At 44.9% G+C, this 25,318-nt stretch overlaps 1 protein-coding gene across 2 annotated transcripts in view; it reads right to left on the reverse strand.

The window, feature by feature from the left end:
- Window positions 1–296: 296 nt before the first annotated feature.
- The window catches only part of gabrb3 (gamma-aminobutyric acid type A receptor subunit beta3), a 362,713-nt gene continuing 337,691 nt past the window's right edge, over window positions 297–25,318 (reverse strand). For both annotated transcript variants that reach the window (XM_070892456.1, XM_070892455.1), the window contains one exon: window positions 297–1,356. In XM_070892456.1, coding sequence (XP_070748557.1) covers window positions 1,006–1,356 — 351 coding nt within the window. In that variant the 3' untranslated portion in view covers window positions 297–1,005. The remainder of the gene's footprint in view (window positions 1,357–25,318) is intronic.

A 25,318-nucleotide genomic window follows, 5' to 3' on the forward strand; every position in this document is an offset into this window, starting at 1 on the left:
TCATGGATGTACCGCGACTCTCCTCTTGCCATCTGAGGCCAAAAGACGATGTTCCTAATATGGACGCCGATTAAGTGTGAGCGTGTGTGTCGCGCTACCAGGCTCAATGGTCTTTACCTTTTAACTGCAACCACTTGATTAACCCTTAGCCTCAAACTGCTGCTCTGCCAACCAATTATTACCAATTTTATTATTTTTTTTCACATTTTATTTTTTTTTTAAATGTAACATCAAAGAATTCAAACAGTATGCAGGAATGTTCATGAAGTTACCACTGAGCAAATTACAGCATTTACCATATTGGTTTGGAAAATGGAAATAAAATGAAAAGTACTAAAACTAGAATATTTACACAAAGTCTAACCGTGAATAGCAACTAATCCCAATAAGTCTGCCCATGAATAAATTATCCATGACAACTATACATAGTGTAAAATGATTAAATCACTCAATATCATTTGCTGCCAAATTAACACGGCATTCATCCTGTGCTATGCACTGATTAGAAGAATACTGCAAGGTTCCACACTGAAATATAATGCTGCAGAACACTGTGGGAGTTAACTAAATACTGTATATTAACCAGCCGTGATCATTGTATTTAGAAATAGCTGAAAAAAAAACCAGCTTCAAGAAAAAGCAACTCTTGCAAGGTCCAAACAATTACTAATTTTTTTTTTTTACAGTTCCTAGTGTATATGGCAGATAACTCATTGTTTATGTGACATGGTCTCATGCAAAATATGACGAGCTGTTTCAAGGCTTATAAATGTCATTCTGTTTCTCTTTCACTCTCTCTGTGAGGGTATCATCCTTTATCATTTTCCTTTATGAGTTTATTTTTTTATTTTTTTTTCCCCTCTCGCATTATCACAGCTTTTGTTCAATGGCAGGTAGAGTTCCATAGCTGCGGGGCTGCATTCTGCATTCCTATAGTGACTGGGCAGTTGTTTCACCCTGTACAATAAATGGAGTCCTCAGAACATTGCAGGCGGTACCTCGGCATCAGTTCACGTAGTAGAGCCAGTAGATCAAGTTGAAGAGAGAAAAAATCACCGGGAACACTATCCTTGACCATCTGTCTATGGCGTTGACATCAGTCAGATTTGGGATTTTAATTTTTAGCTGGGAGGACCTGCGGCGCAAACGATTCTTCTTCGCCTGGGCAGCGTTTCTGTCCAACGTGCTGCGGCCTAGTCCTTCTCGGGCTGTGCTTTGTTTCCTGTACTGAATGCCTGAGTTGTCGAAGGACATCATTGAATTCCTGGATTCGGTCACACTTGTCGTAACCTCTGTTGCCGTTACTTCATTGTGAATCTCCAGAGTTGAAAGCAAGATGTTTCCGTGGGCGTCCACCTAGGTGTACAAATAAAATTGCATGTCAGTCGTCTTTCCCCAAGCACAGATTTACAACACCGTCGCAATGTTTGGTTGGACATTAGGCGGTGCAGCCACGGGGTGTAGCAGCTGCGGGCAAGCAAAATCATGATGGATGCCACACAGGATAATGGGCTCAATTTTTCCCAGTAATTTGCACCGTTTTTTTTGAGCAGGCTGCTCATTTTGGCCTAAGTTGAAAAACCACAATTTCCCCAATCAATTTGCACCAGAGTAACTCAGTTAGTTAAGATTTTTTTAGGTCAGTTTGTTTTTTAGTTAAAGGGGGTGTAACCAGCCGAGAGAGAGAGAAGGGGGGAGGGGGAAAGAAAGAGAACAGAGAGGAAAGAGAGAGAGAGAGAGAGAGAGAGAGAGAGAGAGAGAGAGAGAGAGAGAAAAAGAGAGAGAGAGAGAGAGAGAGAGAGAAAAGGGAGGAGAGAGAGAGAGAGAGAGAGAAGGGAGGAGGGGGAGAGAAAGAGAGCAGGGAGGAAAGATAGAGAGAGAGAGAAAGAGATAGAGAAGGGGGGCAGTGGAGAGAAAGAGAGCAGAGAGGAAAGAGAGAGAGAGAGAGTGAGAGTGGGACCGGGAGAATGGGGACCAGACCGGTAAGCCCTTCGGGCGGGGTTGGAGGTAAATTGCTGCTATGTGTTTTTCAATTATTTTAATGTGTTGGGAGCTGGCTGTATGCTTCAGCTCGCATTGTGTCCCTGGTAACCATGGCAGCCCAATCTTTTTGGCGCAGATCAAGGCTCCACCCCCAAAACTAAAGTCCAGGTTAGGCCACGCCAAAATGAACAAATCCAACGGGTAGACTTAGAATATTTTCTTTTGGCGTACTTAGGCCCCAAAAAATCGGGCGTAACTCTTCAAGTACGCCAAAAAAAACACTTGGGGAAAATTGAGCCCAAAGGAAGGGGGTTGACAAAGTTGATCCAAGCAAATTGTTCACTGCGGGAAATAATTCAAATACCAGGAGGTGCAAGGGAAAAATTAGGGAAGCTAGGAATTAGGGGGAGCTTTTATATTTGAAGAGTAATAGACTTGTGGAATAAATTACTAATGGAAGATATTCGAAGAGGGCAGTGGAACTGAATTCAGGAGATAATTGATGCTTTCCGGAGAGAGAATCCGAGGCTGTCATGCAACCGGCGACGACACCATCCCCGTGCACGGCGACCTCTTCCCTTCCCGCCCTGCCGCCGATTTTGCCCAGCGCCCCGCTAGGATGACGCGAGCGGTGTCAGCACCAGCTTTGCGGGTCGCGAACCGGGCCGACATCCGCTCGTGGGCTAGGAAGTTAAAGGGGAGGTCAGGAGCGCCCCGTGCCGCCAGCTTGCCGACTCACCGGTCGTCCCGACTTCTTCGCCCCTGGTGGGGTCCGGGCCGCCATCGTGCAGCCCAGCACCATGCTGCCCTGGTGACCTAATGGAGGCCATCAGAGGCCCGGAAGAGTGCGTAGCGGCCCTCCCCTATAAGCGAAGGGGAGGGGCGTTGAACGCGTCAGCACTACGCGGAGCGCTGCTGATCGCGCCCAAGCATCGCCCAAAGAGGAAGTAGAGCGCGCGAGATTGCATCCCTTCCTCTGAGGGGCGGTAACTGCAATTTTGCAGCTGGGGCGGGACTCTGAACCTTTTCTGATTATTTAAAGGACATTGTCAGTTTGTGGTGTAAAGCTCAATGTGCCTGACAATTGGACATCTTGCAATGTTCAGAGCTGTCAACACCAGGAAAATATTAGGATTGTTATGTGTGATCGGCAAGAGTGACACTCATTGTAAAGCCTTTAAATAGTGTGGTCTTAAAATTAACAGAGGAATTCCAAACAAATAGGTTAAGAATTAATACCATATAATCACACAGAATATTTTCAAGATTCCCCTTAAATTTGATATAGTAGAATGGTAAATAACAAATTTAAATTAATTTTTGAAGGTTTCCACTGGTTGGTATTTTGAGAGAATTTAAAAAGAGCGGGGTTATGATTTCACTAGATATAATGACCAGATGAATGCATTTACAGTTTGCGACACAGGCCAGGAAAATCATCTTCTCCTCCATGGTGTTTTTATGATGGAGATAAATGTGCATAAGGTGCTCGCAATGGCCGATGGTGTATGATGAAGTAAGCAATATGAGCATTGCTAAAATTTGACCCAACTTTACTATGCTACCATATGTATAGGAACGTAAGGAAATAGGACTTGCTAGTCGACAAAAGAACACGGCCCATCTAGTTCGCCTTCATCTACCCCGGTAGTCGCCTGATACAATAATGGAGTTGCTGAGTAATCATCGCAATCAATCTCTATCAATTAGTCTACAGCAGACCCAGACATGAGGTGAGGAAAACTCTCGGTGATGGAGAGCTTTGTGAACCATAGGGCTAAAGTCCACCTGTTCCTTCCAAGCGTGCTACACTTACCATATGTCATGCCTCAAATTACTCAGATACTGTATCCCAAAATAGTACTTTCCAAAAGATATATATCTATGCATTTGAATTAATCAATACTAACTGCTTCCACCATCTCCCTATGGAGCCTGTTCCATAAATTGACCGCTCGCTCACTGAAAGAATGTTTTTACAGATTAGTTTTGAATTTACACCCCCTTCAAGAGTAGGCCGAGTCCCCTGGTCTGGATAAGATGACGAGCTTGTCATGGTCGACATTATCTAGTCGCTTTAGAATCCTAAAAACAGCAATCATATCACCGCTCGCCCTTCTTTTTTCCAGTGAGAACATGCCTAATATACATAATCGCTCCTTATGACCTAATCCCTCCATCCCCTCGATCATTCTTTTTGTACTGTGGTGACCAGAACTGTACGCAGTATTCTAAGTGCAGTCGTGCCAATGATTTATAAAGGCAGAATTACCTCACTTTGAATGTATTACCTCTTCATAACTCACTCCGAGCCAGCTGCTGGTTCTTTATGGACAGTTGTTCACAATTTAGACTTTGCAATCAAAAACATAATTTCTAAATTTGTGGATGACACCAAATTGGGGGGAATAGTCAATACTACAACAAATTACAGGAGGACATTAATAAACTTGCAGAATAGGCATATAATTGGCAAATGAAGCTGAACACAGATAAATGTGAGGTATTACATTTTGGTAGGTGGAATAGGGAGGTCACTTATTACTTGGAGGGTGCGAGTCTAGGTGGGGTAGAGGAACAAAGGGATCTTGGAGTACAAATACACAAAACAATAAAAGTTGTGGCACAGGTTAGCAAGGCTGTAAAAAAGCAGTACAGGCAGCAGGGTTTATTTCTAGAAGTATAGAATTGAAAAGTAGGGAAGTTATGCTAACCCTGTATCGAACCTTGGTTAGACCACACTGAAGAGTACTGCATACAGTTCTGGTTGCCATATTATAAAAAGGATATAGAGAGGGTGCAGAGAAGATTTACAAGGATGATACCAGAAATGCGAGGGTATACATATCAGGAAAGGATGAACAGGCTGGGTCTCCTTTCTCTTGAAAAAATAAGGCTGAGGGGTGACCTAATAGAGGTCTTTAAAATGATGAAAGGTTTTGATAGAGTGGGTATAGAGAGAATGTTTCCATTTGTGGGGAAGAGCATAACTTGAGGTCATCAATATAAGATAGTCACCAAGAAATCCAATGTGGAATTCAGAAGAAACTTCTTTACCCAGAGAGTGGTGAGAATGTGGAACTCGCTACCACAGGGAGTGGTTGAAGCAAATAGTACAGATGCATTTAAAGGGAGGCTAGACAAGCACATGAAGGAGAAGGGAATAGAGGGTTATACTGATAGATTCAGATGAGGAAAGAGGGGAAGAGGCTCGAATGGAGCATAAACGCTAGCATGGACTGGTTAGGTTGAATGACCTGTTTCTGTGCCATATATCCTATGTAATATGTACGTGTTTCGTGTTAATCAACTGTAGATAATAATTTCTTTAAGAATCCTCTTGTAAGAATATCCTTAGTTGCATAAAAAATAAACAAATGTGAATTCAACCACACCTTTTTCTCCAAGCAATGACAATACATATAAAAATTAGGTTGTTTTATGGCCATTATACAGTCTTACAATTCAAAGAATGGACATGAAGTGCTCAAATTTGGCTTTCATCGTTTTAGGACACTTTCCGAAGCAGTTGTTTAGATTATTACTTTTTTGCTTCTATCTTTGGACAAGTTTTATGTAGAAGGGATGAACATGTTGGTGAAGGGGACATTTGCCACTTAAGTTTAGCATCAAGCTCTCCAGGTCAGGTGTAGGTTGGTTTAAGAACAGGGTAACATGCTCTCGACCCTGCTTCAAAGGCATTAATGGCAGCCTGAGTGCACCAGTGTGGCATTTCTATTTCCTGTAACAGCTGTCCTTCAAGCATCTCAGAGTGCGATTGCCAACTTGGTGACAATGGGGTAGATGTTGTAAAACGTGTGATTGCGAATCGGCAGCCTGTTTTACATCTCTCCATTGAAGTTTTACACTACTGCACAACGTCAAAATGTACTCCAAGTAATGCTGAATTTGTGTTTCGGCAATGCAGTTACCATGATTAAAATGCACAAACCCGTTTCATGTAGAACCCTCAGCCATCAGAGAGAGGAGGCCTTTCATCTTGTGAATTTGGCTTTGATTCAAATCCAGGTCCCAATAGTGAAAGGACAGCCTCTAACCCGTATTGCATTCCTTTCCCCCAATGTGTTTCTTTAATTTATTTTTTGCAATTAAAATCTTCAACTTTATACTGATGAAGACCAGTGCACCAGAACTAGTCACCTCCCTAGCCAAGCTATTCCAGTGCAGCTACCTAACAACGTGAAAAACTACAGAATACAAATCTAACCCTGCCAAATACTGCCCCATCAGCCTCCTCCCAATCATCAGCAAAGTGATGGAAGGAATCCTCAATAGTGCCATCAAGTGCCACCGACTCATCAATAACCTACTTGCCGATGTATTCAGTTCCACATCTTGTCACAGGATTAATGCAGATATGGACACATGAGCTGAATGCCAGAAGGGGACTGAGGATAACTGCTCCTGACAGCACTCTACCATATACGGCATTAAGGAGCCTTAGCAAAACTGAGGTCATTGGGTGCCAAAGGGAAAAGCCTCCAGTGATTGGAATCGTGCCTACACAATGGAAGATTGCCTTGGTTGTTAGAAGCCTATCGTTGCAGTTGCAGGAGTTGCTAAGGACAGTGCCCAAGGCCAACCATTTTCAGCTGCTTCACCAATGACCTTTGGTCCATTACATGCTTAGAAATGGAGCTGTTCACTAATAATTCTACAGTGTTCAGCTTTAATTAGGTATTCTGCGGCGAGTGTCTCACCTCCTGACTCCCCAAAGCCTTTCCACCATCCACAAGGCACAAGTCAGGAGTGTGATGGAATACTCTCCACTTGCCTGGATGAGTGCAGTTCCAAAACTCAAGAAGCTCGACACCATCCAGGACAAAGGAGCCCCCTTAAATATTCACTCCCTCCACCACCGGCGCACTGTGGCTGCAGTGTGTACCATGTACAAGATGCACTGCAGCAACTCACCACGGCTTCTTCACCAGCACCTCCCAAACGTGCTACCTCTACCACCGAGAAGGACGAGGATAGCACACACATGACAGTACCACCACCTGCAAGTGTCCCTCCAAGTCACACACCATCCTGACTTGGAAATATATCGCCATTCCTTCATCGTCACTGGGTCAAGTCGGGATAATGGGTCCTTTTCGGGTTGGAAATCGGTAGTTAGTGGTGTGCCACAGGGATCGGTGCTGGGAATGAGAATCTGTATCACTGTAGCTATCGGTGCGGGTGAGGATGGTGTGAGGGAGGGAATTGTCCGGCATTTAGAGACAATATTCCCGGCCCGGGACTCCCACAGCTCAATATCCACTTTCACCCCTGTGTTGTTTGAAATACATTAAATAACAAAGCCCTGCCTTTATATAGCGCCTTTCCCCCCTCAGGACATCCCAAAGCGCTTTACAGACAATGAGGTGCTTTTGAAGTGCAGTCACTGGGGAAGTGTATCCCAACACATTGTTTTATGGCAAACTCTTTTCTCAATGGAAAGACCTAGTGAAAGGAGCCGAGGAACGGTGTCTAGGGCACAGTGCGCTGAGGGTGGAAGCAATGGGAGAGAAGAGCAGGTAAATCTGGAAGTGGTGACTTGGTGATGCCAAGTTTGGATGGTGAGGCGAAGGGAAAACTGAGAGAGTTTAAGGTTTTCCCCAGTTTCAGGATCCTGGGCGCGGGAACGAGTGTTATTTGCAGACAGTGAGGAGGGAGAGGGCTCACTAACACTGGGGTAGGGTTTCTGCTTTGGGCCCAATCGGCAATCTGGGCACAAATTGCACTCAAACTGGCGCTCGGTACGGGTCTTTAAACTGTTTTTGCTTTGGACAGGATTTGGGGAAGAGCAGGAAATATATGTGTGTCGTTAAGTTCTGTCCAGTATCATGACACAACAGGGAGGATAATTCCAACACAGGTTCCTAAAGGGGCCAGCACAAGGAATCTCCTGCTTAAAGAGAGAGCTAAGAGTGATATTGGCCTTGGAAGAAGAGCAGTGCAGATTGACCAGAATGATAATGGGGCAAAAAGTGTTAAATTATGAGGACAGGTCACACAGACTAGGCTTGTATTCCCTCGAGTATAAGAGATTAACAGATGGTCAAATTGAGGTGGTTAAGATGATTAAAGAAGTTGATAGGATAAACAGAGAGAGAAACTACTTCCTCTGGTGTGGAGAGTCCAGAACAAGGGGGAATAACCTTAACATTAGAGCTCGGCCGTCCATGGGTGATGTCAGGAAGCTGCTATCTGGAAGGATGCTATGAGGCTGCAGAGTGACTTGGATAGGTTAGGTGAGTGGGCAAATGCATGGCAGATGAAGTATAATGTGGATAAATGTGAGGTTATCCACTTTGGTGGTAAAAACAGAGAGACAGACTATTATCTGAATGGTGACAGATTTGGAAAAGGGGAGGTGCAACGAGGCCTGGGTGTCATGGTACATCAGTCATTGAAGGTTGGCATGCAGGTACAGCAGGCGGTTAAGAAAGCAAATGGCATGTTGGCCTTCATAGCGAGGGGATTTGAGTACAGGGACAGGGAGGTGTTACTACAGTTGTACAGGGCCTTGGTGAGGCCACACCTCTGGAGTATTGTGTACAGTTTTGGTCTCCTAACTTGAGGACGAACATTCTTGCTATTGAGGGAGTGCAGCGAAGGTTCACCAGACTGATTCCCGGGATGGCGGGACTGACATATCAAGAAAGACTGGATTAACTGGGCTTGTATTCACTGGAGTTCAGAAGAATGAGAGGGGATCTCATAGAAACGTTTAAAATTCTGACGGGTTTAGACAGGTTAGATGCAGGAAGAATGTTCCCAATGTTGGGGAAGTCCAGAACCAGGGGTCACAGTCTAAGGATAAGGGGTAAGCCATTTAGGACCGAGATGAGGAGAAACTTCCTCACCCAGAGAGTGGTGAACCTGTGGAATTCTCTACCACAGAAAGTTGTTGAGGCCAATTCACTAAATGTATTCAAAAAGGAGTTAGATGTAGTCCTTACTACTAGGAAAGATCAAGAGGTATGGCGAGAAAGCAGGAATGGGGTACTGAAGTTGCATGTTCAGCCATGAACTCATTGAATGGCGGTGCAGGCTCGAAGGGCCGAATGGCCTACTCCTGCACCTATTTTCTATGTTTCTATGAAGTCGATGCCCCTTTATCAGAGCAAGACCTCATCAAAGAAGCCTGAATAAAGTTAGTCTGAACTAAACTTTAAAGTGTTCGAATCAGTGTATTCGCTGAAACAGATTGAGGGAAAAGAATCCGTATCAACAGGACCACAACTGTTTACAATATACATAGATGACCTGGAATAGGGGACAGAGTGTAGTGTAACAAAATTTGCAGATGACACAAAGATTAGTGGGAAAGCGGGTTGTGTAGAGGACACAGAGAGGCTGCAAAGAGATTTAGATAGGTTAAGCGAATGGGCTAAGGTTTGGCAGATGGAATACAATGTTGGAAAATGTGAGGTCATCCACCTTGGGAAAAAAAACAGTAAAAGGGAATATTATTTGAATGGGGAGAAATTACAACATGCTGCGGTGCAGAGGGACTTGGGGGTCCTTGTGCATGAATCCCAAAAAGTTAGTTTGCAGATGCAGCAGGTAATCAGGAAGGCGAATGGAATGTTGGCCTTCATTGCGAGAGGGATGGAGTACAAAAGCAGGGAGGTCCTGCTGCAACTGTACAGGGTATTGGTAAGGCCGCACCTGAAGTACTGCGTGCAGTTTTGGTCACCTTACTAAAGGAAGGATATACTAGTCTTGGAGGGGGTACAGAGACGATTCACTAGGCTGATTCCGGAGATGAGGGGGTTACCTTGTGATGATAGATTGAGTAGACTGGGTCTTTACTCGTTGGAGCTCAGAAGAATGAGGGGTGATCTTATAGAAACATTTTAAATAATGAAAGGGATAGACAAGATAGAGGCAGAGAGGTTGTTTCCACTGGTCGGGGAGACTAGAACTAGGGGGCACAGCCTCAAAATACGGGGGAGCCAATTTAAAACCGAGTTGAGAAGGAATTTCTTCTCCCAGAGGGTTGTGAATCTATGGAATTCTCTGCCCAAGGAAGCAGTTGAGGCTAGCTCATTGAATGTATTCAAATCACAGATAGATAGATTTTTAACCAATAAGGGAATTAAGGGTTATGGGGAGCGGGCAGGTAAGTGGAGCTGAGTCCACGGCCAGATCAGCCATGATCTTTTTGAATGGCGGAGCAGGTTCGAGGGGCTCGATGGCCTACTCCTGTTCCTAATTCTTATGTTCTTATGTTCTAAGAGCAAGGCAGAGGCTGGGTGCAATGTGACAAGTGGCTCACCCCCTCACCCCTCAATGCCTCTCCAAGGTTAAGTCAGGACTATGATGCAATGCTCACTACACGCCTGGATCCGTGCAACTGTAACAACAAAGTCAGGTAGGTGGACACAATCCAAGACAGAGCAGTCAGAAACCCTAACCCTGCACTGAATATCCATCCCTCCACTGTTTTGGTACTGTGGCTGCAGTATGTACTATCTACAAAATACACTGTAGAAACACACCAAGAAACTACAACAGCATCTCTTAACCCAACGATCTCTACCACTAAGAAGGACAAGTGCATAGAATAGAATGATAGAAATTTACAGCACAGGAGGAGGCCATTTCGGCCCATCGTGTCATCGCCGGCTAACAAAGAGCTACCCAGCCTTAATACCACTTTCCAGCTCTTGGTGCGTAGCCCTGTAGGTTACAGCACTTCAAGTGCATACCCAAGTACTTTTAAAATATGGTGAGGGTTTCTGCCTCTAACCCCTTTCAGACAGCGAATTCCAGACCCCCACCTCTGGGTGAAAACATTTCCCCTCAAATCCTCTCTAATCCTCCTACCAATTACTTTAAATCTATGCCCCCTGATGGTTGACCCCTCTAAGGGAAAAAGGTTCTTCCTATCCACTTTATTTAGGCCCCTCATAATTTTATACACCTCAATAAGGTCTCCCCTCAGCCTCCTCTGCTCCAAAGAAAACAAACCCAGCCTATCCAATCTATCCTCATAGCTAAAATTCTCCAGTCCCAGCAATATCGTCGTGAATCTCCAGCAGCAGGATCACGGCAACACTGCCACTTCCAGGGACCCCTCCAATTCTCACCCCACTCTGACTTGAACATATATCACCACTCCTCCATTCTTGTTAGGTCAGTATCCTACAATTCCATACCAAACACCATCATGGAAGCCCCATTCACACAAGATAAAGACGCACCACCACTTGCTGAGGACAACGAGGAATGGCTAATACATACACCCCTGCTGGTTTCACCCGTATCCTGAGAAGAAAAAAAATCGTTACCAGTTCATTAATTCAGCCTTCCTCCCAAAGAATACCACATTAAAAATGAAAGCATTTCTCTCCTAATGATATCTTTTAAATAATCTGCAATGTATTGTATTTAATATTTCACAGTATAATATTTATTGAAGCCCTGAGGGAAAGCACACTTAAGAGATTAATGACCCTGAAACAGAAAATTAACGTTAGATTTTTTTTCGGAGCTCATTAGTCGCAATCACAGTCGAGGGTCTGAGTGAGGCTTCCGATCGAGTAGTGGGCTAGCAATAACCACAAGAGGAAGGGTGCTATCCTCAATATCACTAATGGCTCTCAAAGTGCACTTAGACTGCAGTACCATCTAACATCGATAGTATTTTGAGTGTGTTGCAAGCCAACAGCATTGAGTTATGCTTTCCTGCTTAACTGCTGTGCAATCGAGCTCACCAATTGCGAGTAAAATCTGTAATGCTGGATCAGAGCTGATGGACAGGTGACAGTTCATTTGTGCTGGCTATATGCTGTTTCTAGACTTGACTATTCCAACACACTCCTGGCTGACCTCCCACATTCTACCCTACGTAAACTAGAGGTGATCTAAAACTCGGCTGCCCGTGTCCTAACTCGCACCAAGTCCTATTCACCCTTCACCCCTGTGCTCGCTGACCTACATTGGCTTCTGGTTAAGCAACGCCTTGATTTCAAAATTCTCATCCTTATTTTCAAATCGCTCCATGGCTTCTTCCCCTCCTTATCTCTGTAATCTCCTCCAGCCCCACAACCCTCCGAGATGTCTGTGCTCCTCTAATTCTGCCCTCCTGAGCATCCCAGATTGTAATCGCTCAACCATCAGTGGCCATGCCTTCTGTCACCTGGGCCCCAAGCTCTGGAACTCCCTCCCTAAACCTCTCTACCTCTCTACCTCTCTTTCCTCCTTCAAGATGCTCCTTAAAACCTACCTCTTTCACCTGCACTAATTTCTACTTATGTGGCTCGGTGTCAAATTTTTATCTCATAATACTCCTGTTGAAATGCCTTGGGACATTTCACTACATTAAAGGCGCTATATAAATACAAGTTGTTGTTTATGTTAATTAATATTCATCCTTTCAGTTATGTTAACCCACTTATACTTTTAAGATCTTATAAAACATATATGGGCAGATTTCCTTGTCATCCCCAAGTATGGAACATTGGGCCAAATCTTGCTGGAGCAGGGCATCTCGTGGTGTGCGGCACTCGTCAAGACTTTTTTCTGCACCTTTCAGCTCAAATATAATTTACGCCATAACTTGCGGGAAGTGTGAGTGCGGGCAATGAGCCTCTGTGAATGACGGAACTAACAGTCTATCTCCTTAACCAATGAGATTTAGGATTAAGAAAGAAACAGAGGAACGATGAAGAAAGAGGGTGAATTGGAGCCAAATCAAGTACAAAAAATGAAATAAAGAGAGGGAAAGAAAGATTGGATTAAGAGAGAGTGAAAATATACAAAAAGGGAAAGTAAGAAAACAATGTAAAAATCTGAAGTTTTTTAAATCTCTGAGAAGAATTTACTACATGCAAGAATGAGACTCAACAGTTAAATTGTTCCGTTTCTGAGCTAAAGAGGTTAATTGGCATTGCATTAACAATGATCATGTTGTTTAAAGAGTACTTTACACTGTTATGTATGTGCCCCAACATTCCGTGGTGAGTTTAATGGGCAATTTATGTTCAAATCCAGCAAGTCCTTAAAAGAATATCAGGGAGGTTGAGGGCGAGCTGCCATTTGTGCGAGCGGTGAAAATCGACCAGCAAATTCTGGAGATTCACAACTCACGGGGTAACTCTTCTTCGCCTGAACTTGCTGGCCGATTTGTGCATTAATAACGTCGTGTATCGGGAACTCTCCCTTATTTGTCCAGTGATACATCAAGGTTCTATAACTTTATTTGCCAGAAAACAATTGGACTGAAAGGAAGGCTGAAAGAACAGTTGTGCAAAATCTGCAGCCTTGAAAAGACATTACTGAGAGAGGGTCTTAAAGAGGGATGTAAAATAGTGAAATAGTAAAGGTTAATCTGGAGCATAATTTCAAAGTTAACTGCTGCTGCAGGGCAAAAGAGACCCGGGTACTGACTGGCAAAAGGTAAGTTCAATACGTCTTGATGCAAAAAGTAATCTGAGTGGGGGCAAAAACTAAATCATCCAAGAGGCAGTTGGACGCTATGACGAGGGAATCATAAATGTCCCATTTAACACACACTCTAACCCCACGCGATCACACCCAGTCCCATTGAACACACACTCTAACCCCGCCTCTCAATCACACCCTGTCGCATTTAACACACACTCTAATCCCTGCCCCCCCGCCCCCGATCACACCCTGTCCCATTTAACACACACTCTAATCCCCCCGCGATCAACCCTGTCCCATTTAATGCACTCTCCAACCACCCGGCCCGATCACACCCTGTCCCATTTAACACACACTCTAACCCCCCGACCCCCGATCACACTCTGTGCCACTTAACACGCTCTAACGCCACCCCACCCCCATCATACCATGTCTCATTTAACACACACTCTAACCGCCGCTCCCCCGATCACACCCTGTCCCATTTAACACACACTCTAACCCCGCCCCAATCACACCCTGTCCCATTTAACACACACTCTAACCGCTGCTCCCTCGATCACACCCTGTCCCATTTAACACACACTCTAACCTCGCCCCAATCACACCCTGTCCGATTTAACACACGCTCTAACCCCCCGCGCCCCCCGATCACACCCTGTCCCATTTATTCCCGGGATGGCGGGACTGACATATCAAGAAAGACTGGATCAACTGGGCTTGTATTCACTGGAGTTCAGAAGAATGAGAGGGGATCTCATAGAAACGTTTAAAATTCTGACGGGTTTCGACAGGTTAGATGCAGGAAGAATGTTCCCAATGTTGGGGAAGTCCAGAACCAGGGGTCACAGTCTAAGGATAAGGGGTAAGCCATTTAGGACCGAGATGAGGAGAAACTTCTTCACCCAGAGAGTGGTGAGCCTGTGGAATTCTCTACCACAGAAAGATGTTGAGGCCAATTCACTAAATATATTCAAAAAGGAGTTAGACGTAGTCCATACTACTAGGAGGATCAAGGGGTATGGCGAGAAAGCAGGAATGGGGTACTGAAGTTGCATGTTCAGCCATGAACTCATTGAATGGCGGTGCAGGCTCGAAGGGCCGAATGGCCTACTACTGCACCTATTTTCTATGTTTCTATGTTTCTATAAGCTTTGATAGAATTATGAGCTAGGTGGGCCGAATGCTGTCCCTCATCTGCACTTATCTCTGTGATCTGGATTTTGAGGTAGACTCACGAGTACATCCTCAGGGTCAATTGTTTTTCTCCTTTTTTCGTCAAGGTAAACCTCCTCAGAGGCTATTTCAGTCTGTCCAAGATTTGAATACTGCTCTCATTTCTGGGGAGCTTCGTTTAGCAACTGTCTTGCTCTCCTGGACATAATACAAGAAAAATACTTGTTGTCTAATAGGCAATCCTACAACTCCCGCTCTCTATAGCAGCTTTCCGAGTCTTTCTCTATTTTATCAGCAATATTTTGCTTATTGCTCTTCGCAACATTCCTCCTGTTCCTCTTAGCTTCCAATTACACTGCCCTCTCCATTGTGCCTTCACGGTTTTCAAATCAGGACTCATTGCATCACCTTTCTAACTCAATTTTCCCAGGACCTCAAAGCTATGGAACCCCTCATTTGGCTTTTGGGTTTTAACTGCAGACACTTCCTGAGTCAGTGTCTCAAACCACTCATGTAGGTGAGTCCTCCCGCCCTTGGACCTAGACTATACCATTAACGGTTCATTATTTAAGTCATAAGCTTCAAAATCTAACAGATAACCCTCGTCACTGCAGTTTGGTTACTGGTTACATCATGTGCCGTCATGTGATCTGCATCGCATTTGGAACGTGCTGGGTTAGGCTAAAAACTGCCAAAAATTTATTATGAGTAAGTAAGGAGAAGCCAGGGCACACTGAAGAATTAAATTAGATCTAGGCTTGACAGTATATCTCCGTAAGACACAAACATTTGGATAGGCGATGTTACATTGCAGAGTGGGACCAGACACAAGGACCCTGATTATTAACCTTTACAAGCAGTTTGTTGTTGACTGTCGAAGGAAATCCCCTCTGACCTATCTATCTCTTTCTGATGGCTTCAGAAGACTATTCAATTTGAGCTGGACAAGCTGAGGAAAAAACTCTATAAAAAAATGACCAATGCAAAGAAAATTTAAACGGGGGAGAAATTTAACTTTGCTTCATGGCCCACGCCCAATTTGTGCCCCTGAAGTTCAGATTAGATCGGGCCACTTTCAGTCGTCCAGGTTGTTCGCCGGAAACAGGCTGATTATTTATGCAAATCAGGGGCCACACCAGCTGTAGTACAAATGGGCGGAGCTTGCACCATACAAATGGGTGGATCTCGCCTGAGTCAGAAGGATATGGGTTCAAGTCCCTACTCCAGAGATTTAAGCACATAATCTCAGCTGGTACTTCAGTGCAGTCCTCAGGAAGTGCTGCATTGTCAGAAGTGCCGACTTTCAGATGAAATGTTAAACCGAGACCGCTATCTGCCTTCTCAAGTGGATGTATAAGTTCTGATGAAAGCTCATCGACCTGAAACGTTAACTCTGTTTCTCTCTCCACAGATGCTGCCTGACCTGCTGAGTATTTCCAGCATGTTCTGGTTTTATATCCAATTTCCAGCATCTGCAGTATTTTCCTTTTCTATAATCTAAACAGTAGTATTTGAAGGGCAGTGAATAGCAGAGGACCTGGAGTGTGCATATTCACAAATCCTTGAAGGTGGCAGAGCACATTGACAAGGCAGCCAAGAAAGTGTATGTGATACTTGGCTTTATAAATAGGGGCACTGGATACAAAATCAAGGAATTATGCTAAACCGTTACAAATCACTGGTTATTGGAGGGAGCAGCATGCGGCAGCCCAGTCCGGAAATTGGCGCGGTCCCAGCCTGCAAGACCATCAGCAGGCCGGGGCCATTGGAGGGAGCAGTGTGCAGTGGCATACCACTGCAGGGAGCAGCGCGTGCTGCTGCAGGAGGGCGACGGCTGCGAAGCCAGGTCGCTGATTGCAGTGCGGGCAGGCACAGCAGGAGGGGGCGATGGAGCGGCAAGAGTCCGTAGAGGGAAGTGACCGGGGCCCAGGAGAGGCGTGAATCTGGAGCCCAGAAGAGACGAGGACCCAGGGGCAGCACGGGCCAGCCCACACTGCGATATGTGTGCGCGCTCGGTCTGTGCAGCAGAGCTGGTCTCCAGTTAGTCTTTGGTAATCCTTGCCACTGGACCAAGACTTAACTGGTGCAACGGCCACCACACGTTAAAAAAATCCAAGCACAGGCATCTTCCACCCTTCACGATGGAGTTCAGGACATGGAATATTAGGTCCTTCATTGAAACACCTGTGAACTCATCCCTTTTTGGCGTGGAAGCAAGTCACCCTCGCTTCGAGGGACTGCCGATGATGATGATAAGGTTAGGCCTCAGCTGAAGTAGTGTGTCCAATTCTGGGCACTGCATTTTAGGAAGGATGTCAAGGCCTTGGAGAGGGTGCCGAGGAGATTTACCAGGATAATACCAGGGATGAGGGGTCGTCAGTGATGTGGAGAGATTGGAGAAGCTGCGATTGTTTTACTTAGACCAGAGAAGGTTAAGGGGAGACCTAATGGAGGTATTCAAAATGATGAGGGGTTTTGATAGAGCAAGTAGGGAGAAACTGTTTCCTCTGGCAAGTGGGTCAGTAACCAGAGGCCATAAATTTAAAATAATGGCAAAAGAACTGGAGGGGAATGAGGAGACAATTTTTTCATACATAGGACTGTTATGATCTGGAACTCTGGTGGAATCAGATTCCATAGGAACTTTTAAAAGCCAATTAGACATGTATTTGAATTGAACTAATTTACAGGGTTATGGAACGGGGAACAAAAATTGGCTAGTTCTTTCAAAGGGACACAGACCCGAGAGACCGAATGGCACCCTTCTGTGCTGAAGGTTCTATGGGGCCGAAATTGCCTCCTTTCTTAAGGCCCAAGAGGCGGTAATGGGGCGGTATGTCCTTTCCGACCGTGGACAGGTGGATGGTCTGACCCATGCGGAATTGCCCCCAGGCCGGGGGCGGCGGATGCAGGTTTCCGCTGTGCCCGTGTTTCCGCCAAGCCCGGCGCTCGAACATGCGCCGACCCCTTTCCGCCCATGAGTGAAATTGCCCCGCAGGAGCGGAGCCACCACCAGTCAGTGCCCCCGACAGCGTCACACATCGGAAAGCTGCCAGTGGCTGGGCAGTGCGCCCGGCCTTAAAGGGGAGGGCACACCAACGCGGCCGCCATTTTATTTTAATTGTTGGCCGACTTTGCATTCGGCCCAGCTGTAACCTTCGCTGGTGGGCCAGTGGGCCTCGCAATGTCCTACAAACTGAGTTTAGGGAGCGAGGAGTTAAATTAAAAAGTAGGACTCAAAGGTAGCAATCTCAGGAATGCTACCAGCGCCACATGCTAGTTAGAGTAGGAATGGCAGAATAGCTAAGATGAATACATCGCTTGAGGAGTGGTGCAGTAGGGAGGGATTCAAATTCCTGGGATATTGGAACCGATTCTGGGGAAGGTGGGAGCAGTACAAACCGGACGGTCTGCACCTGGGCAGGACCGGAACCAATGTCCAAGGGGGAGTGTTTGCTAGTGCTGTTGGGGAGGGGTTAAACTAATATGGCAGGGGGATGGGAACCTATGCAGGGTGACAGAGGGAAGTAAAATGGGGGCAGAAGTAAAAGATAGAAAGAAAAAAAGTAAAAGTGGAAGGCAGAGAAACCCAAAGCAAAAATCAAAAAGGGCCACATTACAGCAAAATTCTAAAAAGGACAAAGTGTGTTAAAAAGACAAGCCTGAAGGCTCCGTGCCTCAATGTGAGGAGTATTCTTAATAAGGTGGACGAACTAACTGCGCAGGTAGCTATTAACGAATATGATATAATTGGGATTATGGAGACATGGCTCCAGGGTGACCAAGGCTGGGAACTCAACATCCAGGGGTATTCAACATTTAGGAAGGATAGACAAAAAGGAAAAGGAGGTGGGGTAGCATTGCTGGTTAAAGAGGAAATGAATGCAATAGTAAGGAAGGACATTAGCCTGGATGATGTGGAATCTGTATGGGTGGAGCTGCGGAATACCAAAGGGCAGAAAATGTTAGTGGGAGTTGTGTACAGACCACCAAACAGTAGTAGTGAGGTTGGGGACAGCATCAAACAAGAAATTAGGAATGCGTGCAATACAGGTACAGCAGTTATCATGGACGATTTTAATCTACATATAGATTGGGCTAACCAAACTGGTAGCAATGCGGTGGAGGAAGATTTCCTGGAGTGTATTAGGGATGGTTTTCGAGACCAATATGTCGAGGAACCAACTACAGGGCTGGCCATCCTAGACTGGGTGATGTGTAATGGGAAAGGACTAATTAGCAATCTTGTGCGAGGCCCCTTGGGGAAGAGTGACCATAATATGGTAGAATTCTTCATTAAGATGGAGAGTGACGCAGTAAATTCAGAGACTAGGGTCCTGAACTTAAGGAAAGGTAACTTCAATGGTATGAGACATGAATTGGCTAGAATAGACTGGCGAATGACACTTAAAGAGTTGATGGTGGATAGGCAATGCCAAACATTTAAAGATCACATGGATGAACTTCAACAATTGTACATCCCTGTCTGGAGTAAAAACAAAACGGGGAAGGTGGCTCAACCGTGGCTAACAAGGGGAATTAGGGATAGTGTTAAATCCAAGGAAGAGGCATATAAATTGGCCAGAAAAAGCAGCAAAGCTGAGGACTGGGAGAAATTTAGAATTCAGCGGAGGAGGACAAAGGGTTTATTCAGAGGGGGAAAATAGAGTATGAGAGGAAGCTTGCTGAGAACATAAAAACTGACTGCAAAAGCTTTTATAGATATGTGAAAAGAAAAATATTGGTGAAGACAAACGTAGGTCCCTTGCAGTCAGATTCAGGTGAATTTATACTGGGGAACAAAGAAATGGCAGACCAACTGAACAAATACTTTGGTTCTGTCTTCACGAAGGAAGACACATACACCCTTCCGGAAATACTAGGGGACCGAGGGTCTAGTGAGAAGGAGGAACTGAAGGGAATCCTTATTAGCCAGGAAATTGTGTTAGGGAAATTGATGGGATTGAGGGCTGATAAATCCCCAGGGCCTGATAGTCTGCATCCCAGAGCACTTAAGGAAGTGGCCCTAGATATAGTGGATGCATTGGTGATCATTTTCCAACAGTCAATCAACTCTGGATCAGTTCCTATGGACTGGAGGGTAGCTAATGTAACACCATTTTTTTTAAAAAGGAGGGAGAGAGAAAACGGGGAATTATAGACTGGTTAGCCTGACATCAGTAATGGGGAAAATGTTGGAATCAATTATTAAAGATGAAATAGCAGCGCATTTGGAAAGCAGTGACAGGATTGGCCCTAGTCAGCATGAATTTATGAAAGGGAAATCATGCTTGACAAATCTTCTAGAATTTTTTGAAGATGTAACTAGTAGAATGGACAAGGGAGAACCAGTGGATGTGGTGTAGTTGGACTTTAAAAAGGCTTTTGACAAGGTCCCACACAAAAGATTAATGTGCAAAATTAAAGCACATGTTATTGGGGTTAATGTATTGACGTGGATAGAGAACTGGTTGGCAGACAGGAAGCAGAGAGTGGGGATAAACGGGTCCTTCTCAGAATGGCAGGCAGTGACCAGTAGGATGTCGCAGGGCTCAGTGCTGGGACCCCAGATATTTACAATATACATCAATGATTTAAATGAAGGAATTGAGTGTAATATCTCCAAGTTTGCAGACGACATTAAACTAGGTGGTGGTGTGAGCTGTGAGGAGGATGCTCAGAGGCTGCAGGGTAACTTGGACAGGTTAGGTGAGTGGGCAAATGCATGGCAGATGTAGTATAATGTGGATAAATGTGAGGTTATCCACTTTAGTGGAAAAAAATGAAGGCAGAATATTATCTGAATTAGGAAAAGGGGAGGTGCAACGAGCCCTGGGTGTCATGGTACATCAATCATTGAAAGTTGGCATGCAGGTACAGCAGGCGGTGAAGAAGGCAAATGGCATGTTTGCCTTCATAGCTAGGTGATTTGAGTATAGGAGCAGGGAGGTCTTACTGCAGTTGTACAGGGCTTTGGTGAGGCCTCACCTGGAATATTGTGTTCAGTGTTGGTCTCCTAATCTGAGGAAGGACGTTCTTGCTGTTGAGGGAGTGCAGCAAATGTCCACCAGACTGATTCCCGGGATGGCGGGACTGATGTATGAGGAGAGACTGGATTGATTGGGCCTGTATTCACTGGAGTTTAGAAGAATGAGAGGGAATCTCATAGAAACATATAAAATTCCGACGGGACTGGACAAGTTAAATGCAGGAAGAATGTTCCCGATGTTGGGGAAGTCCATAACCAGGAGTCACAGTCTAAGGATAGGGGGTAAGCCATTTAAGACCTAGATGGGGAGAAACGTCTTCACTCAGAGAGTAGTTAACTTCTGGAATTCTCTACCGAAGAGAGTTGTCGATGCCAGTTCGTTAGATATATTCAAGAGGGAGTTAGATATGGCCCTGACGGCTAAAGGGATCAAGGGGTATGGAGAGAAAGCAGGAAAGGGGTACTGAGATGAATGATCAGCCATGATCTTATTGACTGGTGGTGCAGGCTCAAAGGGCTGAATGGCCTATTCCTGCACCTATTTTCTATGTTTCTATGTCTTTCCTCTTTAAAAAAAGGGGCGAGACACCGTGACATGTCAGTGCAGCGCTGATGACACCGCCCGCCTTCCGCCCCTCTGCCACCCTGATGATTTATTTTAAAGAAAAAAGATCGATTCGGGAGTTAGTTCATCACATAATTTGAATTATCTGACCCAAATGGGGCAATTTCAGCCCCTATGGTTCTATTCTAACCCACGAATAGCAGGAAAATTCTTCCCAGTGTCCTGGCCAATATTTAGCCCTCAAACCAACAACTAAAATAGATGATCTGGTCATTTATCTCATTGCTGTTTGTGCGACTTTGCTGTGTACAAATTGGCTGTTGCTATTCCGACATTGTAACAGTGACTACACTTCAAAAGTTCTTGCATTGGCTGTAAAGCACTTTGGGGTATCCTGAGGTCATGAACGGCACTATATTAATGCTAGTTCTGTCTTTCTGTCTGGCTGGCTATCCTCTGACACTGTTGACTAGTTCTCTGCAAATACTAAAAAGGGCTTTTCCACAAACTTTGTCTGTATGCTTGAGCTGTTAAGTAATAAGCAGTATGAATAGCATGCTTTACCAACTTCATTATGCACATAGCCATTTTATCCACATGGGAACACTTCACCAGACTTTTAGTTCCATTTTTTTGTTGTACTTATGGTGGCGTGCTGATGATTCAAAGCCCCTCAAAAAACATCTAGGGCATCCACTTTTTTCAAATTTGGTAGCACACTGGAGTCAGTGAAATTACTCCCTGCGAAGTTATGAGCTGCACCAACTGCGTCCTCGCTCACTGGACTCCTGCCGATATGCCTTTTGCTGCCAATTCGATACACATCAGTGCTGTCTCTGCTTTTCATCCTTTTCATAACAGTGAAATAACGATCTATTCTGGAGCATCTGTTGGGTACACGTATTCGGGCATACATTGTTTATTTGTGATTGACTCGAGGATAAGTGGCATACCTGATGAGCCCCAGTGTGTATTCCCAATAGATCATGCAACTGTGTACATACAGTATAAGCCACCACCCCCTCAAAGTACTCTAGGAATGATGAAACTTCAGTGCTCCTGCCCAAAAGTTGTATACGTTTTAAATTTCAGAATATAATCAGAGCTAGAGTTTAATGGGATGCAACTGATGGGCTCCTAGGTTTGTTTTTGATGGGCTGATGGTTGCATATTTGACGAGCTCAATGTTTCATCTTCAATGGCCCCTCGGGTTTGATGGGCTCTCGAATTAGAGTTTGAATGGCTCTCGCCATGGAGTTGGATAGTTGGATTAGGTGTGAAAATGAAATCTATTTTTTGTCCACTGTTACTTTTCTATTGCTGATTGATGCTTTTAAGATGATTAAAGATGCTGATAGGGGAGATAGAGAGAAACTATTTCTCTGATGGGAGATTATAAAACAATGGGGGGCATAACCTTAAAATTAGAGCTAAGCTGTTCTGAGGTGATGTCAGGAAGCATTTCTTCACATAATGGGCAGTGGGAATCTGAAACTCTGCCCAAAAAGCTGTTGAGTCAATTGAAAATTTGAAAACTGAAACTGATAGATTTTTGATAGGTAAGGGTATTGAGGGTTAAGGAACCAAAGTGGGTAGATAGAGTTAAGATACAGATAAGTAATGATCTAAGTGAATAGTGGAACAGATTCAAGGGCCTGAATGGCCTACTCCTGTTCTTATGTTCCTATTAGGCTGTTGAATTCGCTCTGTGCAATCCTAAAAACATAGGGGTCGATATTGCGTTGTGGACACTGCCCGTTACCGCCGGCGGTAGGCGGCAAACGCGTGGCAAAGGCCTACCGTCGACGGTAAGCTGCGTCCACGCCCCAGCGGAAATTGAGTTGGCTCTTTGGCAGAGGCACCAAGAGGCAACGCTGATCCGGCTAACGCCACCTGCGTGATGACATCATCCAGTATACAACGCCTCTTTGACATCTCTGTCGCGATATTTGCTTTGTACGGCTGCCGTAACAGGCGGCCGTGCAGCCTGAAAAAAGTGGTGGTTAAAGAGCAGTTCTCGGACGGATTCGGCCAGAAAGGAAGGTAAGTTTTTCTCTATTTATTTCTGCATATTTTCATTAGTTTTAAGAGTGGAGAAGTATGTGTGTGGATCGAAGAAGTTTTAGTTCTTTTTTTTTCTTCCCTTTTCTTCCCGTTTTTTCACCTAGCATGGCGGTAGCCTCCCGATGCGAAACTGAGCAGGCCTCCTGAGCTCCCGCCCCATTGCTGCTGAGGATGAATGTGCAATGCCACTTTTAGCGCTGCTCTCTCATCGTTGGGGGGGGTTAAAACAGAATGTAGCAATTTGAGGCTGCACCTAACGCCTGGCCGGCGCTAAAACCAGCCCTCAGGCGGTGACACCGCCTCAAAAACGGCCATAACCAATTTCGACCCCATACTCACTCATTTTCAAATGTGCTTGTGGTATTTGGTTGCACAAACATCATCTACGCTATGTGAAACCCTCAACCAGCTGAACCCAATAAAACAGAATTAAATGTCCATACAGTTGGTCTTAAACCCATGTTCGTATCTTACTCCCTGAAGGCTTCAGAGAGTTCAGTTCGACATGACTAAAACTGAAACCCAGTCGGTTGCATAATTCAGATAGCCCTGATTCAGTTCATATAACTAGAGGAATTTGGTTACCTAACGGATACATGGGCTGAGGTTTATAAGAACCTGAGGTAAATCTCAAAACCTGCAGAGCTCCTAAATCATTATGTTTGATTTTTTTTTAAGCTGAAACTATCTCCATTCCTGCATAGCTTTTGTCTTGACTCAGCAGCAAGTTCGCAGCCACAAGGAATTCCAGGTGCTGTCGGATCTGCTTCTGACATATTATACTTGAATCTGATTAATGTAATAAATCAGGCATTTAATGCAATCCTCCAACCTACTATTACTCTTCAAAGACACTTCCAAATTTAGTCTATTTTCCCTCAAATATATATTTCTTTTATTGAAGACTCTGGATTCCTGCACTCACAGTGGCCACAGTGGCCAACATTTAAATCTGCAGCAGAGTGCTGTGATGCACTGCAGCACAGATTTGGGACCATACCTGCTATCTTCTGATCTGTAGGACCCAGTACCACAGCAGCACTGCATCTATCTACTAAGTTACTGGGAGACAGGAAACCATCATTAATTCTTCCAATGCTCTTCTGGTGGACCTCCCACCCTCCACCTTCCATAAACTTCATTCAAACCTCTATCTCCCGCATCCTATCTTGCAGCTGGTTGAGGGTTTCACCAAGTCCCACTCACCCATCACCCTTGTCCTTGCTAACCTACATTGGCTCTGAGTTCCCCCAACGCCCCAAATTTTAATTCTCATCCTCATGTTTAAATAACCTTGCCCCTCCTCCTACTCCACAATGCCCCTATAACTCTTTGCTCCTATTACTTTCGCCTTTTGCACATTACCCCAATACCTTCACGCCACCACTGGTACCCATGCCTTCAGCTGTTAGGTCCTATGCTCTGGAATTCCCTCCCTATTATTTAAATGGAGAAAGATTGCAAAGTGCTGCAGTGCAGCGGGACCTGGCGGTACTTGTGCATGAAACACAAAGGATAGTATGCAGGTACAGCAAGTGATCAGGAAGACCAATGGTATCTTGGCCTTTATTGCAAAGGGGATGGAGTATGAAAGCAGGGAAGTCTTGCTACAGCTATACAAGATATTGGTGAGGCCACACCTGGAATACTGCGTGCAGTTTTGGTTTCCATATTTACGAAAGGATATACTTGCTTTGGAGGCAGTTCAGAGAAGGTTCACTAGGTTGATTCCGGGGATGAGGGGATTGACTTATGAGGAAAGGTTGAATAGGTTGGGCCTCTACTCATTGGAATTCAGAAGAATGAGAGGTGATCTTATTGAAATGTATAAGATTATGAGGGAGCTTGACAAGGTGGATGCAGAGAGGATGTTTCCACTGATGGAGGAAACTAGAATTAGAGGGCATGATCTTAGAATAAGGGGCTGCCCATTTAAAACAGAGATGAGGAGAAATTTCTTCTCTCAGAGGGTTGTAAATCTGTGGAATTCGCTGCCTCAGGGAGATGGGACATTGAATAAATTTAAGACAGAAATAGACAGTTTCTTAAATGATAAAGGAATAAGGGGTTATGGGAAGCGGGCGGGGAAGTGGAGCTGAGTCCATGATCAGATCAGCCATGATCTTATTGAATGGCGG

Source organism: Pristiophorus japonicus, chromosome 10 (assembly GCF_044704955.1).
Source record: "Pristiophorus japonicus isolate sPriJap1 chromosome 10, sPriJap1.hap1, whole genome shotgun sequence".
In the NCBI taxonomy this organism is placed as follows: domain Eukaryota; kingdom Metazoa; phylum Chordata; class Chondrichthyes; family Pristiophoridae; genus Pristiophorus; species Pristiophorus japonicus.